The sequence below is a fragment of the Capricornis sumatraensis genome, chromosome 2 (assembly GCF_032405125.1).
Source record: "Capricornis sumatraensis isolate serow.1 chromosome 2, serow.2, whole genome shotgun sequence".
Classification (NCBI taxonomy): Eukaryota; Metazoa; Chordata; class Mammalia; order Artiodactyla; family Bovidae; genus Capricornis; species Capricornis sumatraensis.
Genome location: NC_091070.1, coordinates 202708966 through 202727875, shown reverse-complemented (window position 1 = coordinate 202727875; position 18910 = coordinate 202708966). Strand labels below are relative to the sequence as shown.

At 57.7% G+C, this 18910-nt stretch overlaps 1 protein-coding gene across 2 annotated transcripts in view; it reads right to left on the bottom strand.

Moving 5' to 3' along the window:
- SLC6A9 (solute carrier family 6 member 9) overlaps positions 1-18467 on the bottom strand; it is a 30442-nt gene extending 11975 nt beyond the window's left edge. The window contains exons 1-4 of one of the 2 annotated variants that reach the window (XM_068963699.1): positions 18389-18467; positions 12768-12883; positions 917-1073; positions 208-339 (exon numbers count right to left, since the gene is read on the bottom strand). In XM_068963699.1, the coding sequence (XP_068819800.1) occupies positions 208-339; positions 917-1073; positions 12768-12797 (319 nt within the window). In that variant the 5' untranslated portion in view covers positions 12798-12883; positions 18389-18467. Of the gene's footprint in view, positions 1-207; positions 340-916; positions 1074-4455; positions 4612-6982; positions 7043-12767; positions 12884-18388 lie in introns of those variants that run through there. The other variant, XM_068963698.1, reaches the window with a different exon arrangement.
- Positions 18468-18910: the final 443 nt, after the last annotated feature.

The following is an 18910-nucleotide window of genomic DNA, read 5'->3' as shown; positions in this document are numbered from 1 at the left end:
TGGATCCCAGCATGTGTCCCTGGCCTTGGCTGGTGATGTGGGCCTCCGGTCAACACCCAGGTTCCATAACGGCTGGCAGTGTTTATACAGATGGGTGAGTCAGCATGGCCCCCAGAGGCCCGTGTGTGTGTGTGTGTGTGTGTGTGTGTGTGTGTGTGTGTGTGTGTGTGTGTGTGTGTGTGTGTGTGTACCACATCCGGGCCTCACCTTTGAACATGGGGCTGATCCTCCAGACCCCCAGGCAGCCCTGACTTGCAAACTGGCCGAAGGAGAGTTCCATGAAGAAGAGTGGGATCCCGCAGAAGATGAGCATGATGAAGTAGGGGAACATGAAGGCTCCTGGTGGGCAGGGAGAGGGCTGGCTCAGGGCCGGCTTTGGGGGATCCCACCCTCTTCCTGCTCAGAACCCGACAGCAGAACCTTTGCAATTGGCTGGGCTTCCAGGAGGGTGTGCCATGCCCTGGACTGGAGCCTCAGTCTGAGGCACACTGCTCATGGCCTGTTTTTTAACTTGACAGGGGTTCCCAGGAAGTCTGCTCTAAGTGGAACCCAGGTCTCAGAGCTGCCATGTTTGGGTGGGAGTTGATGACTTAAGCAAGCAATTTCACACACGTTAACTGATGGGGTCCTCAAATATCCCCGAATCATTTGGTGGGGCGGGGCTGTTGAAATGCAGGGGGTATAAAACTGAGACTTGGGAGGCTGGGTTGCTTTCCTCTCTACCTTTTCTCTCCTCGAGGGATCAGGCTGCTGAGGTCAGGGGGTAAAGGGTACCTAAGCCAGGGGCTGGGGCAAAGGAGATTAGAGCCAGAGGCCAGCCTGTCTAGAGTGGGGTCTGTGCCGGAAGGGGGTGGCTGGGCCCTGGTGGCTGGGCTCTATCCATGCGGGTGGTCCCTGCCCTGTGCCCACTGGGTACCTCCCCCGTTGCGATAGCAGAGGTATGGGAAGCGCCAGACATTGCCCAGGCCCACGGCATAGCCCACGCTCGTCAGTACAAACTCGATCTGGTTGCCCCAGTTGCCCCGTTTGAGGTTCTGGTCCTTCTTGGTGGCCTCGCTGGGCACAGCACCATTCTGTGGGGACAGGAGAAAAGCTATCATCAGCAAGGCATTGGCATGAGGTGCCTGACCCTTCGGGCCTCCCCCAGTAGGGACACCGTGGACCCTCCAGGCCCCCACCCCCACGCTGGGCTTCCCCTCTGTTGGCATGAGCTGCAGGCAGGCCTGGCAGAGGAGCACAGAGGGAAGAGTGGCTGCCAGAGGGTGCCAAGCAGGGCCGCCCTCACCAGCCCCCAGCACCCTGTGCCGGGGGCACCAGCCCACCTGAGGAGCTGCTGCCAGCATCTGAGAGGTGGGACACTGAGAGGGAGTTCGAGTTGAGAGCCCCCCAGCCCCAGCCCCTCCAAAGCCTCCCCTCTCCCCTCTGGGTGAGGATCTGGGAGCAGCTGAGCCTCATACCAAGCAGCCAAGCTGGGCTGGGCACAAAGGGGCCAGTGTCCAGACAGCCCCCCCACCCGCCACCACATCAGCAGGCTGAGCACGCTGCCCATGGCAGGCGGCTGCGGGGGAGGCGACGCTGGACCCCTCCCCCAGCTGAAGGCTTTTTCTAGGGGGCACATGGTGGTCACGGCGGTAGGGTACAAGAAGCGGCAAGTAACTGAGCTGGGCCAGGCCTGAGGAAGGCATTCTGGGACTCAGGATGGGAAGGCCAGGGGAGCCATCTCTAATTATCGCCCACGACTGGGAAGGGGAGCCCTGGGGAAGCTGACCTGGGCTGGGGCGGGGGTCTGCTGGCCATGAGTTGGGGGAGGAGACCAGAGTTGTAGGCACCATGCCAGACTTGGAGGACAGACTCTGCCAGGAGAACTAGAGGGAGTGACTCCGGAAAAGGGTCTCTGAGCTGAGAGAGCATGGGCTGCAGAAGAGGGGGCTGGTCAGAAGGGCTGATGAGGGGGTTGCCCCAAAGGAAGGTTGCAGGCTTGCCTGGGGAGCTGTGGGGCTGCACTGGGTGGCCTGAAGCCCCACTGAGGACCCCAACCCCACAGCTGGGACTAACGCAGTAAGTCCCTTTAGAAGTGTGAGCAGACCCGTCCCCCGTGTCATAGCCCTTCCACCCCTGCCACTGAGTCAGCCACCCTGAACTGGAGCCTGAGGGTCGGAGGAGTCTCAGAGGCAAGGGAAGACCCTGAGAGTCACCAACAGAAAGGCCCAGAGAGCTCCTGAGTGACAGAGACAGTCTCCCAGAGGTGGGCTGTTCTCCTGAGAGAAATGGCCAGGGTTCCTGAGGACACCCAGGGTCAGAGACACAGCTGCACGACCTCTGAGGGACAGCACTGTACTGACATGGACCCTCAGTTTCAAAGAGACAGACTCAAGGCACACAGGCAAAGAAACAAATGGGCCTGGTGCCTTGCCATGCTGCTGGACTCTGACACTGACCGACAGGCGCAGAGTGGGGCAACAGTCTCACTGGGCCTGCGCCTTCCAGGAAGGCCTATTTGGGAAGGCAGGCCCAGAGGCCCCAGCACCTGATGGTGGCCCTCCTAGCCACGCACCCTTTGCTCTCAGTGGGCGCATCTGGGGGGCCGCTCCAGGCTTGCACAGCACGTGGGCACTACTGCACAGACACCCTTGTTCCGCACAAAGGTGTTACCCCCCCACCCAGCACTGCCCACTGGAGAGCCTGTGTGCATTCATTTACAGCCTCAGAGGTTCACAAGCACCTACTATGTGCCAGGCCCTACCTCAGGCTCAGGGAATTCAGAAGTGAACAAAACACACCCCGACCCACTCAGAGCTAGAAGTCCAGGGGGAAGTAAGCCATTAATGAGATAAACACATAATTTTTACATGCAACTTCAACGTGACCACAAAGGGGAATTTCTCAAGTCACAAGAGCATGAAAGGATGACTAGGGTGGGGGTGGGGGCAGGGTGAGGTCACAGAAGGCTGCCCTGATGAAGCGGCTTGAAGGCCACCTTGGCTCTGGGCGGAAGAGGGGTGTGGTGGGGCGAACTCCCAGACCTGGTGTGACAGGTCCCTACAGAATCCCAGCTAAGCCTGTCACCACCTCCTAGAGCCTTTTTTGGGGACAGGCCTAGCAATAGCATGGGGCTTCGGGGGGCATTTTTTCAGAGGGCGTGAGGCCTGCCTGGGGTAGTTTATCCATTCCCAAACAAAGCCCAGCCAAATAGGCCGCCTATATGTTGATCCTACAATAACAGTTTTATTCTGTCCGAGGCTTGTTTACTTAGGGGCACAATGGAGGATTGTGGCAGCTGCAGAGAACATGGGTGGGGTCACGAAGCAGCAGTTACAGCTGTAAGAGAGGCAACTGAGGGTCCAGGGTGGCCTCACGGGTGGAGCCAGGGCAAGGCCTCTTGCAGAGACCGAGGTCCTCAGGTTTGGTGTTCAAGGCCTGAGCAAGTGCAGCGGGACCAGACTTGGGCCTCTGAGGTCTCTGCTCCTCCCCTGGCATGGAGGGGCCCGGGAGGGTGGCCAGCAGCGAGTCGCAGGCTGACTGAGCCCTCAGGAGTCAGCAATCGCATTCACGAGCAGCACGCTACTGAGCCTTGCGCTCAGCAGTTCAGCCCTGCTGGCTGTGCCCCTTGGAGGCCTGAGCCTGGGGGCCTGGGGCCTGGAACTGGAGACGGGGATGGGACCCTGGAGGGAAGTAACTAACAGGAGGGGTCCGCTATGCAGGAGGAGGTGCACTGACGCCCTGCAAGTGGTGGGAGGAGCTCCAGCAGAAGCAGCATCGGCTGCTCCCTGGCCCTGTACCCAGCCCTTCAGTGCCCCATTCAGGAGCTGTGCAGGGAATGCTGCCGTGGGGGCCTGCTCCACAGCTAGGCCTCTGACTTTTCATTCCAGTGCAAGCTCTGTGCAGGCAGTCTGGCTGGTGAAGGCATGGCGCTCAGCAAAGGACAGAGGAAGCCCACTTTGCTCCAAGGACATTGGAGGGAACGGTCCCTCTGTGGGGCTTCCCGGGGGCTCTAGTTCCCTTCCAGCCCTCTTCTGGGGACTCCCCTTCACTTCCTTCCTGGACAGCAATGCCAAGGCCGGCGAGACTTTTCCAGTGCTGCACAACTTTTTTTCTCCTTGCATAATTTTCCTTATTCTAAGCCCTCCATTCTTTTTCACCTGCTGGGTGGAAGGCCTGTCACTGATAGTAACGGTCCCTGCAGAGGTTGTTCGCTCTGAGGTGCCCACAAAAGAATTTCTTTGTGCTCATGGCTTTGACCCAGACTGGTGGCCCATCTGCCTAACCCAGCTCAGCCCCATTGACTGGCCAGGCTCCAGGCTCCTGCTGCCCATCTCCCACTTCAGGAGCTGCCCTCGCTGCCCTCCAACCTCCCTCCTTTGTTCACATCTGGGTGGTGAGTTAAAGTAGAGCGGCCTGGTGCCCTTCTGGGTTGGTCCCTCCTCCTCCGGCTCCCTGGATAGCCCTCACCCTCACCTCTGACTTGCCCTCATGGGCCTCATGGGTGATCTCCAGGGTGGGGATTGCCCTGCCCTGTGCCCAAGCTTCCCCAGGCCTGGCAGGACGCAGGCTATGGGGCGTGCCTTCCACGGCTGTGTGGGTGGGCTGGCTGATCATCCTCCATGATGTCCTCTGTGCAGAGACATACACACATAAGACCTCAGTGCCCCTGTCCATAGAAGCAGTCACTGAGGCAGCAGTGTCCATGCCTGCCCAAGGATTTGTGACCTGTCTTGGGTTCACAACCTCCCACCCCATCCCTGCCCAGGAGGGTGAGCCGCACTGAGCAGTTGCTTATGTAAGTCCTCTCCCTAGCCCTCTGCCCTCTGTTTATTCACTGTTCTGGGTGAACTCCTGGAATTCAGGCAGTTCAGCTCTGAGGGCAGAAACCAGAGCTCCCCCCCACACCTTGGGCTTGGCAGGGCGGGGATCCCGCACCGGGGGTTAGCATCCTAGCTTTCTAGAATCTGCACCCTTAGGATCCCGAACCTCTTCCACTCTTAGCATTGAGAGACCTTAGCTATAAAATCAGGGGACAGACAGACAACCTCAACAGATCTCCTTAGATTCTGAAGCTCTGCCTTGCCTGGAATTTGTTATTTCTGACTCTCTCCTGTATTTTCCATTAGTTCCCACTGGCTTTCTGAACAACTTAAAAAAAAAAGTTATTTGCTTTCTTTCCGATTATGAGCTTATCATTAAAAAAAAAAAAAATTGGAAACTCCAGCAAAGTGTAAAGAAACAACGCTGCAGAGCCCGCTCCCGAGGCCACCCCCTGCCCCCACCGCAGAGGCGCCCCTCCCTTCTTCTGTCCAGACTCCGAGGCAGCCCAGGTTTCTACTCTGGGCGATGGCTGTGTTCAGGGTGCCAACTCCCGCCCTCCGAGAGCAGCGTCCACTGGCTATTTCTGTGAATCGAGAGCTCTCTCTTCTGCTCTCGGTGGACACTGAGGACTCCTGGAGCAGGCTGGGCGGGGCAGGCCCCGCTGGGAGCCGGCAGGCTTCTTGTCCAGGACTCTGAAGCCCCAGGGTTTGCTCAAGGGTGAAGTCCTCTCCAAGACAAACTTTGCAGAGGAGAACGGGCAAGACCCTACATCCCAGACTGACCCTGAGCCAAATCCAGATCCCTGGCAGCCTTCTCTGAGCTCCAGTCGGGGAATTCAGGCAGCACAGCCGTGACAGTAGACCATGGCTGCCTCGGGAGACCCTGGGACCTCACACCCCTTGGTTCTTGGTTCCCCGACTTGTCTTCCTGAGGCAGCACCTGCCCTGCAATGACAGAGCTTTCCATCCTTCAGCTGGCTTTGCTGATCCAGACACGGGAAAGAGTTAAGTGCCGGGCTGGAGGAGCAGGACCATGGGAAAATCTACCCTAGACTCGAGCGTATGCAGGGGCTATTAGTGTCTCCTGCCTCAAGGAAAACCTCATGGCACTTCTCAGGGGATCAGGCCCTCACATAGGAGGTGAGAGAGGCGAGGACATGCCCGGTGCTGTTTCATCCCAGAGCCCTGACTGGCAGAGGGCTCTGCCAATATTGACCCGCCAATATTGTGGACAGCAGACAGGAGATGCAGCCTGGGCATATCGGGCTCCACTCTAGACCCTGGGGATAGTGATAGGACCACTGGGTGGGCTCTGCCTCTGTCCTGGAGCCCAACAGCCCTGCTCCACACTGTGGCAGCCGTGAGCAGCCTCTGCCCCAATCGGCTGGCATCGTGCAGGCATTTTGGAAGTGGCTTTGGTTGCTGACCCTGGCAGTCCTGAGGGTGAAGGGCAGCCCTGCATAATACTACTCCCAAACCCAACTCAGGTCTCCCCAGAGGACATTCCTTCTCTTGCCTGCTGGAGGTCAAGTCAGGATCCGCTGCAGAGAAAGAGGTAGCTGTCCCAGTCCCCTCTCCCTCACTGCCATCAGCCACACTGTGCCTGCCATCCCCGCCCATCCCCGGCTTCCAGGGATGAGGGCACACCGGTGGTGCCCACCCCACCCGGGCCCTTGTCCTGGACACTGGCGAACATTCCGCAGGGTCTGTCGCCTCCCAACTGAGAGGCTTGCCCACCCCCTTCCCCCATCCTCACCAACGAAGCCCCTGTACCAAGTCCCCCTGCCCCCTCACCCACTCTCCCCATAGGAGTAACTGCCGTGGCACAGACAATGGGGCTGTATTGATTAGTACAATTCCTGGGCACCTCCGGCCCGTCTCCCCGGGAGCCAGGACAATGCAGCTTTGATACACAGAGCAGATTCTCAGCAGGTCCTTGGGCTGGGGGAGCCCTCACACCCCCATTCTCCTCCCCCGCGCCCCTACCACACAGCTAACTCTTCCTGCTCCTTTGCACAGTTGCAACTTTTTGGGTCACTTTTGCTGGTGTCTGTCTCTCTGGCTGGCTGCGCCTGCCCTTCCCTGGCACAGACCACTCAGCCCCTCTCCCCACCCCCAGTCCTGCCTCCCAGTCTGCCTGGCACCAGAGAGGGGGCTCAACCTCCTGGAAGGTGACTGACCTGTTCTGGGGAGGAGGGGGCCACAGGTCCCTGAGCCGCCGCCATCCCGGGGTGAGCACTTGGAGCGGAGAGCGCGTGTCTCCTCCGCTCATTCACACCTCTGCCAGCTCCGGGCGACACTGACGCATCCCCTGCCTCTTCCACTGCCGGCTGGGCAGCATCAATTACTTTCACCTCATCTCCTCCCGAAGCTCTGCCTACCCCCTCCCCTGGCCCTCCCCCTCCAGCCAGTCCCCATGCAGCCCAGCGCGGATGCTCCACAGCTAGAGTGGGACGTGGGGCTTGTTGTGTTTCTCCCTTGTTCCCAGCAAGTTACTGGAACAAAAAACACATACACACACTCACAACCACAGGGTGAGGCAGAGCGGGCGCAGAAGAGAGAGAGAAGGCGGCTCGTCGCGTCCTAGAGTAGGGTCTGGGGCCCAGATGGTTCTGGGCACACAGGCCTGGCACTTGGTGGGCTCCTGGTAACGAGGTTGGGTACCACTGGGCACTAGAGATGGTGAAGGGGCAGGGAGAAGAGGACATAGCCACAGGGCACTACCAGAGCATCTCCGACTTCATAGAGTGCTGTGGCCTGAGGGGTGATGGGCCCTGGCGCAATCCCCCCAAGACTTGGGGATCCCCAGCCAGCCAAGATGGTAGAGTGTGGCCTCACAGAAGAATGTGACTGACTCTGCAAAAGAGTTGTGGCCTGGTGAACTGCACTGTCACCTGTCTGAAGAAAGATGGCATTAGCCAAGAGGGTGGCTGCAGATCACAGATCCTTGAGGATTAGCACTGTGTCACCTAGAACCTGAGGCAGTCCCTCTGGAAGAGGGTGCTGAGTGGTCTGGGCAGAATGTCACTCAGACCCTCCATCCCTCCTCTCTGAGGCCGCACTCACTGGTCAGTCTCCAGTGGGTGCTGGGCCACCACAAACCAGTGACCAGGAAGGTGGGCTCCAGTGTTCTGGTGCTGGGGAGACATAGCTTCCAGTTTTTGGAAACTGATGGGTGGGCAAAGGGTCTGGTACAAAGTAGGATCTTAGTAACCTAAGATCAGGCATGAATTCTGAGGCAAAGGACCTTCCCTGTGAGTTTGGTAAGTGTGCTGACCCCAGTGGGAACATGGCAGGATGACACTATTTTAAAATTTTTTGTTATTATTATTTTAAAAATATTTAGTGGGCTGCGTTGGGTCTAAGTTGCAGCACACGCGCTCTCTAGTTGTGGCACGCGGGGTCGGCAGTTGTGGTGTGACAGCTGAGTTACTCCGCGGCATGTGGGACCTCAGTTCTCTGACCAGTGGCATCGAACCCATGTCCCCTGCACTGTAAGGTGGATTCCTAGCCCCTCGACTACCAGGGAAGTCCCAACATCATTATTTTTTAAAAGGCAAAGTCTTTAGCCAGACAGGCCTGGGTTCAAACCCCAGCTCTGGTGGGTCTCCTCTGTGTATCTCCTTAGGCAAGTTACTTTACTTGTCTGGTCTTAGTTTCTTTATCTCTAAAATGGGGATCATAGCTACCCATCTTTGAAGCTAGTGGACATTATTAATAACAGCAATAGATGATATATATTAAGTGCTTACTGTGAGCCAGACGCTGTCCTAAACACTTCATATGAATATATATTAACTCATTTAATCCTCCCAACAGCCCCTCGAGGTGGGTATGCTACTATGCCCATTTTGGGAGAGACGATGGGGAATGATCTTGGCTTAAGCAAGTCTCCCAAGAGAACGGCCTCAGATCCTAGTGACTGAGCTGCTTCCAGGCCAGCCTCACGCAGCCGGGTCCCCAGACACGCTCCGCTGACTTCCGCTGACTTCCTGCGAGTCCAGACTGAGGGCCAAGCCCCTGGCTAGGCCACTGGTTCCAGGAAGGCCCAGTCATCCATGATGCCCAAATGCTCATTTCCACCCAGGGTGGGCTCTGGGCTTTGGCTGCCCTGGCCTGGGCCGGGTGCCCAGAACAGGCAGCCCTGGCTGGACAGCTTTCTCTGGCTCTGGCCATGGGGACAGCAGGCGGCAGCAGCCCAGCTGGGTCCTGGCCGTAATGAGGGCTCATTAGTGGGATCCAGCCGCTCTAGCCCCACTCAGGGAGGCTGGCTCCCCCAAGCCCGCCTCTGACTTTTCTTAATAAGAGTGGGCATTCCTCCAGAGGGTCAAGGAGTCGAGGGGCTTTGTTTGCGACCTGTGACTCTGAGGGAAGGTCCTGCTGAGGCAGGACTGCAAAATGCTGGGGTGCTGGGGCTGCCAGGAAGCTGTGTGAGGGGAGGGGAGGCCACAGAGCTGAGTTGGTGGGTTCCAGGGGTCCAGGGTGGGGAAGGAGGACAAGCGGAATGGAGGGGAGGTCCTAATCCAGAGAGGAAGCCTGAGGAGGTTGAGCCTTTCCCTCTGGATCTAGATATGGTCCATTTCACTGGGGAGGCGGCAGTTGTGAGTCTAGGATCATCCGGTCATTGTGCAGGCTGGCCTGGCTAGGAGAGGACCTCCTCTGTGCTAGTCCTTGTCATATAAGGAGAGTGCGCACTGTGTGTTGGTGCCTGAGATAGGAGAAGACCTACTGTGTGTCAAACCGCACTAGGAAGGCACCCAGTGTGTGCCAGGTCCAGTGCTGGGAGAGCACCCACTGTGTGCCAGCCCCATGCCAGGGAGCCCTGGTGGTTTGCTGGGTCCTGCACTAGATGAGTGCCCCATGTATGCCAAATTCTGGGCCAGGTGAGGACCCAGCACATGGTCAGCCCTGAGTAGGGTGAGCATGTACTGTGCGCTTGGCACTGTGCTAGGTGAGTGCCCAATGTGTGCCATGTCATACTGGTTGAGCACTTGTCACATGCTGGGACTCAAGCTAGGAGAATGCCTGGTAAGTGACAAGCCTTCTACCAAGGGAGGGCCCGGTGTATGTCAAACCCTGTGCTTGCTGAGCTCCCAGGATGTGTCAAGTCCACACTGGTTCTGCACTTGCCACATGCCAGGACCCGGGCTGGGTGAGCACCCACTGTGCACCAGGCTCTGAGACGGCTGCTGCAGACAATAAGTATCTAAACACTCTTGTCAAAGCAGAACAGAACAGGTCAGGGTGGGGCAGCCCCGGGCGGCCTGTGGTGCTTTCAAAGCCTTCTAGGACGATTTAGACGCTCCAGCACCTGGAGCAACAGCCTGGGTGACTCTGCTCTTATTCATCATGAGGCTTCCCAGTAGCAGAGCCACCCAATGCAGCAGAGATATGGGGAGAGACCAGTGAGGCTCACCAAGGCCTATCTGCCCAACGCTGTACGAGTGGGGAGCAGGCACAGGGGAAGGGACTGAGGTGGACGCCGTGTGAGACCGTGGGATGAAAGCTGAGCCAGTGGGGCTCTGCTGTCCCAGGCTCCTTGCTACCAGCTCCCTGTCCTCCGAGCCCCAGGAAACCTGGCCCTACATGTGTATAAATAGAGGCACTAGGTCTCCATGAAAGGAACCACCCCCACCCCCACCCCTGGTGCCCCCAAGCATCCCAGCTGCTCCCAGGCTTGGAGGCACCCCGGCCAGCTGGGTTCCTGCATGGCCCTGTCCTAGGAGCTGCTGAGGCGTGAGGGAGGCAGCTGAGCTGGCCTGGCAGAGACCATCTGGGCTGGGAGTGGGGGGGAGGCACACGTGCGGCAGGCATGTGGGCCTGGGCACGTGCTGGGAAGTGGCTTGCCTTCTACGGGGTACCTGCTGTATGGAGAGCCCAGCAGAGGCTCCAAGGATGACACAGGGTAAACCCTGAGGAGACCCAGGGGACCCATGTCTTCACACCCAATCCTGGGGCAAAGGGCGATGGAAGTGAGGACCTCGTGGCCAGGGCCAGCTGCCTACTCCCGCATACCAGGGCACAAATGGCGACAGAAGTCACAGACCTGGGAGGGTCCAAGTACCCCTGGTTTACACGCCTGGCCCTCAGCTCCCTCTGTTCTGCCCCACCGTGGCCTCTAGAGAAGGAGCATCCTTCGTGATCTGCCCTTAGGGGACCACGGGCAGCTAATGAAGTCCGGGTTCAGCTGACCAGGTTAGCTAAGAGGGATGGCGCTCCTCAGAGACAAGCGCTACACGGAGGCAGCACTGGTTCCAACTGGGTCCTGAGAATAGTGTAGCCCAGGGTCATAAACAGAACTGAAAAAGAAGCAGGAATAGAATCTCGAGCAACCACTGGGGGTGCCCAGGGGACCTGCTATGGAGCCTCAGACACAGCAGCGGCGGGCAGATGTCAAAGGTCAAAGGGCATGAAGGAAACTAAGCTCTGGCTATCTTTAGGCACATCCTGGTGCTGGGAACAGGCGTCCCAAGGCAGCATTCCCTTCTACAGACAGGCTGGCCGGCAGAGCCTGGGGTCTGGGAAGCTCAGCCCCGCCAGGGGTTCTGGGACCTTGGGATTCAGGCTCTCTGTGCTGCCCACGTGGGTCCCCCATCACCCCTGCCTGCCCGCGCCAGTCCTTTCAGGGTCACTCCAGAGAAAGCAGAGCAGCCAGGGAGTACTCAGAGGGTTTCTTAAGTTTCACGGGACTCAGAATCTCCATCGAGGGAGGGGCAGAGCCGCACTCCAGTTTCTGCTACGGGCCCATGGCGATTCCAACACTTCTGGCAAGAAGGAAGCCAGTCTTGATCCTATCATGGCATCTACTCCCCCTTAGCAAGTATGAGGGTCTTGAGCCCTCTGTCTCTGCCTACGTCTGAGCACTTAAGAGTTCAGGCTGGGTCAGGAATACTTTGAGAAGCCTAGTTCATTCAGACTTGTTCCAATCAGGAGTGGGCCAGACCAGAGTAGGCCTGAGGGGCTGGATGCTGGAAGTTCAGGACCAGGCAGGAGAGAGGGTCCTGAGCCTGGAGCACAACTGTTTGGCTCCCTCCCAACAGCATTTCTCTGGACCCTGGACTTAAAGAGTCCCAGAATCCCTGGTGAGAGACAGGGCTTGTTTGGGGAGGGCTCAGCAAGAGACCCTGGGTCAATCAGTTTTTCAGTGAATGAGAACAGCAACGGGAGAATCCATGCGGGGAAGGGAGGAGCCAGGGGAAGGGCCATGTTTAGCCACTGGCTTCCTCCAGGGCAGCTGCAGTCTCACTGGATCTGGAGGCAATATCCCCAGAGAAGAAATACGACTGCCCTTGGGGTATTTTCCTGGCTTCTGATTCCAGAGCTGGCCGGCTCCACCCGTCCGTGAGCCATCCACCCATGAGCTGGCCCTGCTCTTGCCCACTACTTCATGCCACCTCTCCTGTGCTCTGAGGGAGCAGGCAGTGAAGAGCTGTGACTTGGGGAAAGGGGAGAGGGATGTTTCCTGAAAGACCTCACATGGATTTAACGTGAAATGCTCTATGCTATTTTTCGAGTGGAAGACGAGAAAGATCCGTCTCTGAGTACTCCTTGATCAGCACATACTGAATGCTCTCCACAGCAGGCAGAGCACAGGATGGGGGTGTCGGGGTGTCAGCCATAGGACAGCCCTGCCGGCAAGATCGACTGCACCCTGCTTTCCAGGATATCTTGTGATGAGTGTGGGGAGTGTGCTTCCTGCTTCCCAGCATGACTTTCGGGCTCTGTAGCAGAATCTGCCTGCTATGGGCTCCGAACCGTGGCAGTATCTAACCTGCTGGGTGAGGGGCTGCCTGCCTGGGCCTGAGACAGCCCTACCACTCAGGAGTCCTGGCAGTGCCAGACTTGGGGCCCCATGGAGCCTCCTAGGCCCTTCTGTCGAGGCCAGCAGCTGACAGCAGGCCCCAGAAGAGACGGACGGTGCTCATGACCCCCACCCTCTCCCTGCAGTCTGACCCCTGTACTCACCAGCATCCCTTTGGCACCTTTTCCTACCATGGTGGTGGTGGGTTAGGGGCTCTGGACTCCCAGACCACACTCACAGGCTCTGTTTCTAGCACCTTTCAGAGTACAGGCCTCCAGAGCTGTGGAGAGAGCAGAGAATGAGGTGAGGATCTGGCCCAGGGAAGGCAGGGCAGGACGTGTGTGGCCCTCCAGAACAGGTAGTGCAGAGCCCAGATCACCCGCTGCTCTTCCCTCCCGTCCTGTTTCTTTCTGGATGACCCTCAATCCAGTTCCTACCTCACTCTTCTCCCAACCCTTCCCCTGGATCCCTTGGTCTCCAGGCTTCCTGTCCCAGTGGGCAAAGGTCTATTTTTGACTCTCCAGATGCCCAATTCTATAAAAGATAAAAAGTGAACACAGAACTGGGACAGGGTCCAATTCCTTCATTGTCTGTGTGAATGGCCTCAACCTTTCCCCTGAAGGGGAGTCAGCTTGGATCAGCACATGCTCCCCCACCTCGCTCCGGCCAAGCGGCCAGGATGGGCCTTCCTTATCCTGGTGCTGCTCAGCCTGGGCTCCAGGCATCTGGGCTTGTTGTTACATCACTAACTTGGACCAGACAGAAGCTCTGGGCACAGCAAGCACAGCATGTGCAGGCATGCCTCCGTGCCCTTGCTCAGGCGGGCCCCTGCCGAACACCTTGCCTTCTGCTCCCCAGGTGAAATTCTACAAACCCTTTGGGACCCTGCTTCAGTGTCACTTCTCCTCTGTAGCTTTTCCTGACATGGCCCCCACTCCACTCCAGAATGAACAAATTGCTTCCTCTTTTGTGTTTTGTGTTACCAGTGTCCTTATAAACTCACTCTAGACATATTTGCTTATGTCTGTCAACTGTGGGTTGGCCAGTTCCCTGAAGGGTCGGATATGTTTTATTGACTCCTCTGTGCCCAGCTCAGCTTGCAGAAAGTGTTGGTGGAATTGAGTTGAAGGGAAATGGATAACACTGAGGCCTTGGAATCAGGAGCCAGGTCAGCTCAAGAGATCTTTCAGAGTCAAGTGGGGCTGGCAGTGCGGGGTGGGGAGCAGACAGACTGACAGGAGGCATGGCCATGCGGCTGCTGGTGTCTGAATGTTTGATGTCGAGGGATGGATACAGATGCAAGACAAAGTAGTTTTTGACATGCCACAGGAATGAAATCACGCTACAGGAATGGAATCAAACTTCGAGAGCCTCAAGGAATGCTCTCACGGGAGGAAAACCCGTGGTCAGATGGACAGGGATGTTCACCCTTCGTAGGAGGTTTCTATGGGTCACAGGAAGGACTAGGGTCTTCTCTGGGTACTCTCAGGGAGTGGCTGCTACTGCTGCTAAGTCACTTCAGTTGTGGACTGTAGTGCAAAGGCTATTCTGTGTCACTTGGCCCCACCCACAGCCACCTTAAGAGTTCACCCGCAGACCAAGGAAGTCATTGGAAAGCTAGAAGAGAGGAGGAACCAGCTTTTCTTTGCCTATGCAAATCTTCCCTAGGTTCCCTTCAGCCTTTCCCCTGGTCGCAGGATGTCCTGCATAACCTCCTCAGGGCCAGGCAAGGGTGTGACTTGTGACCATTCCCCTTAGTCATCCAGGCCAGGTTTCTTGCCTCTCTCAAGAAGTCCCTGCTCATGGCTTTGGTCTTCTGGCGTGGGTCAGAAGTAGAGGGAATGTGATCATACTCTTGTTCTCACTCACCACATCCCTGCCTCCAAGCTATAAACTCTAGACTTATTGTCTTCAAAGCTGTCACTCTTTGGCTAACAAATAATAATGACAATGAGGATGGTAATGAAGTGGAGCCACCTCACGGGTTGCACATCGTGCCTTCTGGTCAGATGGGTAAACTGAGGACACTCTGTCCTGGAACTTGGGCTACAGGGTGATATCCCTGAGCAATGCAAATATGGCCCTTGTGCTCAAGGCGCTTCTCCTTCTCGGTGGGAAAAAGACTCCTTGGCCGTGGCTCCCAGGACGATGAGTTGGGTGGGTGCAAAGCTTTGCTACTTCTCCTGCCTCTGTTATTCCTGTTAAATGGCCCCATCCATCCATTCAAAAAGTACCACCTGAAAGCCTCTGATAGGGGTTGGGCATCCACATTACCCTGGCACCAGGCCTGCCCCTCACCCATATATGGGCAACTATTGACAAGCTCTCTATCTGTGCCATGTGGGTCAGAGTCAGGTTAGCTTGTGATGAAGTGCTTGGACTCTGGGACCTGGGAGGAGGAACTGACTCTGCCAACTCACTAGGTATGTGACTTCAAGCAAGTTACTTAACCTCTCTGACCCTTGGTTTTCTCAATCTGGAAGATGGGGCTAATTATACTTCCTTTGTACCTTCTGAAGTTTCTGCTTAATATTCGATTCTACAGGTCCTCCACTTTCTCCTTCCCTCCAATCCATTAATCTTCCCAAAGTCCTAAAACCCTGATTCCTTCCAATAGTCTTCCACAGCCAACAGGATATGGCCTAAATTGTTCAGCAGGCAGTTAGGGCTGGCCACAGTTCAGTTCATTTATTCCACAAATATTTATTTCGGGCTTGCTCTGGGCACCTGTGCTGGGAGAGAACTCTTGAGTCTCTGGCCTCCTGAAGCTTACAGGTTGGGTGGAAACAAGTGAAACCGGTGACTCAAATGCGTATAATTAGAGCCTATGATAAAGGGTGCGAAAGTGAAAGATCCTCTTTACCAGCGTCTGTACCAGTGAGGCCTGGCCTTGTCTGAGAGTTAGAGAGGACTTTCCTGAGGAAGTGATGTTTAAGAGTCAGAGGGGCATGATTAGGCAACAGTGAGCAACAGAAGAGGAAGAGAGATTCAAGCAAATGAAATAATATAGAGAAAGACCAGGAGCCTGGGGCTCAGAGAGTGAGGGAGAAAGTGGCCAAAGATGAAGGGAGATGCATAAGGAGGGTCAGGGTCTATGGGGCCTTGTTTTGATCTTTATCCTGAGGGCAATGACAGCCACTGAAGTCTTTAAACCAGAATTGTAACGGCGAGGAGGAGCAATTGGTGGCGTGTGCATTTTGAAAATGCCAACCTAGATTAGTATGGCGAAAGGACTGGAGGGAGGGGAGAGAGGAAGAAAGGAAATTGACTAGCAATAGACCAGGCCAGGAATGAGGGGGCTTGGTTCAGGAAGGTGATGACGGGGTGAAGAGAGGTGCACAGATTTGAGAAAAATATAGAAGGTAACTTTGGTAGGACTTGGTGATGTATTGGACTTGGGGGTGAGGGATAAGGAGGGGTCTCTGGTTTCTATGGGTATTAGAGGAAGAAGCCAGTGCCCATTCCAGGGACAGAAATGCTGGGGATGCTGCAGGTCTGGAGTGGGGAGAGCATGAGCTAGGTTGGGTGAGCTGGGTTCAAGTTGCCTATGAGCCACCCAAGGCAGGACAGGGAGAGGATAGTCATAGGACCTGGTCCATTTTTACTGTCTCACTGCTCAGTCATCTTCTCCTCCAGACAGGACTGTCAGGTCAGTCAATGTTAAGGGTCCATCTGGGCCAAGCCTTGAAGTCATTGCTGGGGATGGAAAGGTGACATGTTCTTTTCCTGCCTTCAAGAACCTCACAGTTTAGGAGAAAGAAGAGGAAGCGTAATTTCCCATTCACTGTGATGGAGGGAGGGGAGGGGCTGTGGGAGTGGGGAAGGGCCCTTAGTTCTGCCTAGAGCCCAAATCAGCTATCTACAGTCTCTTATGGCCACCTGCGGGCCATGTGGGACTATCCAGCATCCCCAGAGGGTTCTTGCCTTCATGCCTTTGCTTAGGCAATTCCCTCTTCTTTGAGCACCCTTGTTCCCATTTCCCTCTGTATATACCCCACCCATCTTCAAAGCCATTCCAAAGCCATTACCACCAAGAAGCCTTCCTTTCTCTTCCGCTTGCAGTCTTCCCACTGTGCCCCCGGTTACCCCCAATGCACGCAGTGTACATCTGATCAACACGTTCCTCACACGCAGCCGTTGTAGCATGGTTACTTGTGTCCAAATCTGCCTTCCCCACCAGCTGGAGAAATCCCAGGGCAGAGGTGTGATTCTTCTGCATCCTCAGAGCTGGGCACTGAGCCGCAGTCGCAGTGTAGGCCGAGTTAAGGGGGCGTTTTCTCTGCGGTGCTTGGAACACTTGGGCATGCTCAGTGTCGCCCATTAGTCCCTTCCTAGAACCAGTCCCCCCTCACCCACTACCCTCCAATCTTCTCACACTCCCTCACTTTGGGGTTCTTTAACCTCTCAGGCCCTTCTCTCCTTCTCCACTCTTAGGCCCCCGCGCCCACCCCCCGCCCCGCCGGCTTTATCTTCTATGAGAGAGCTGTCAGAGAGGCGGGGACGCGGCTCCTTTAAGAGTGGCCAGCGAGGGGGCGTGGCCTGCGGAGAAAAGGGGGCGCGGCTCCTTTAAGAAGCCGCGGGTCCGCTAAAAAGAGGCCCCTGAGCGGCAGGAAAAGGCGAGGTTGCTTTCAAAGCTGTAGCACCGCCTGGAGAGCCCGGATTCCTCGAAGCCGGCTCGCTCGTCTTAATCCCGGTGCGAGGTGTCGGGAGCGGGCGTTACATCAGCCGCCACGTGTGGGCCTCTCAGCTGGTGTGGGGGCGGTGACCCCGCCCCCCGGCCCCTGCGGTGGAAAAGTACCGGGGCGCCCAGGTCCCCGCCCCCTTGCCCCGCCCCCGGGCCGGCTCGGGCCCCTCCCGGCCCTCCGGGAAAGCCCCCCTCCCTCCCGGCCCCAGCCTCGCGGTCTGCTCCCGTCGGCCGTTGTCTGCGGGGTGCGGGGCACCGGTTGGGGGTGGGCGCCCCGGGCTGCTAGGCCCCTACCCTTACCTGCGGCCGCCCAGGCCCGCCTTACTCACACCCGGAATGAAGGTTGGGGTGGGGAGGGCGCGGATTCTTCCCGGGAGAGCAACCGCCCGAGAATACCGTGGCCGTAACCCCTTCCCAAAGCCGGGAGCCGCAGACAAGGGTCCGAGGGCACCGAGACTCCCTGGCACGGCTTCCCAGGACCTTTGGGCGCGCGGGAACCCGCACCCGGCCGGCGAGTGGGCGAGCAGATAGGGAGGCAGGGCGGCTGGAGGGGCCAGATAGGCAGCCAGGCCGGCCGGCGGCCGGCGAGAAGATGGAGAGCAGGAGCCCGCATGCGGGGCGCAGACCCGGGTCGCCGGTGCCCGGCGTCGGCAGGCCCCAGCGCGCAGACCCACTGGCGCCTCGTACAGACGCTCTGGTTCCGGAGCTGCCGGTACTTTCACGCGCCCGCCGCCCGGGACCAAACCGGCATCGGCACGCATCTCCCCCTCCTCCAGGAGCAGCCACCACCCCCCCCCCCCCACCCCGCCGCCGCCCGGCGCCGCGGTTCTGCCCGCTGCAGCTCCTTGGTGACAGCGGTGACACCCAGACGCACGCACCTACCCGACCTTTCCGGCGAGACAGACATCCCTACGCGTGCACCCACTCTCATCCACAGATGCCCGCATGCATGCGCGATCACACACACACACTCGCTCGCTCGCTCGCTCTCTCGCTCGCTCTTCCTGGGGCTCAGCCCCGTGGAGCCAACCAAACACCCAGACCGACGGCAGGATAGAGAGAGGCTCGGGCCGCAGCGCCCCCTTCCCATAGCCCCCTTACCATACTGCAGCCCCCGGCCCAGGCGAGCTGGGTCCGAGCCGCGGTGCGCCCAGGTGGCTTTCTTAAAGGGAAAGTTGCATCAGCCTCTTGAGGCTATGTGCCGCCGCAAGTCTGCCCGCCCCGCGGAGCTGCTCGTCGCTCCTCCTGAGCTTGTTGTGTTTTGGTTTCGGGGAGGCGGGGGCCAAGAGTTTGGTGAAAGTTTGGAGAGTGAAGAAGGCTTGGGAGACCTAGCCAAGTCCCTCCCCTCTCGGAGCAGCTCCCCTGGCCGCCCTGCCCACCCACGCCACCCCCCCACCCCATTCTCATCCCCACCCCCCGGCCAACTTCTCAGGCTCCTCCTCCCAGGGAATAAAATTACAAGTTGCTCCAAGCTTTCCGACGATTGAACCCCACGAACCCCTGGGAGTGGGCTCCGCAAAGGAGCCCCCTGCTCCGCCCCATCCTCGCTGCCCTCCAGCTGGGGCCCTTGGAGGAAGTAGATGTCGTCCCCTTCGGCTAGGCTGGAAAGAAGCCAGAAAGGCC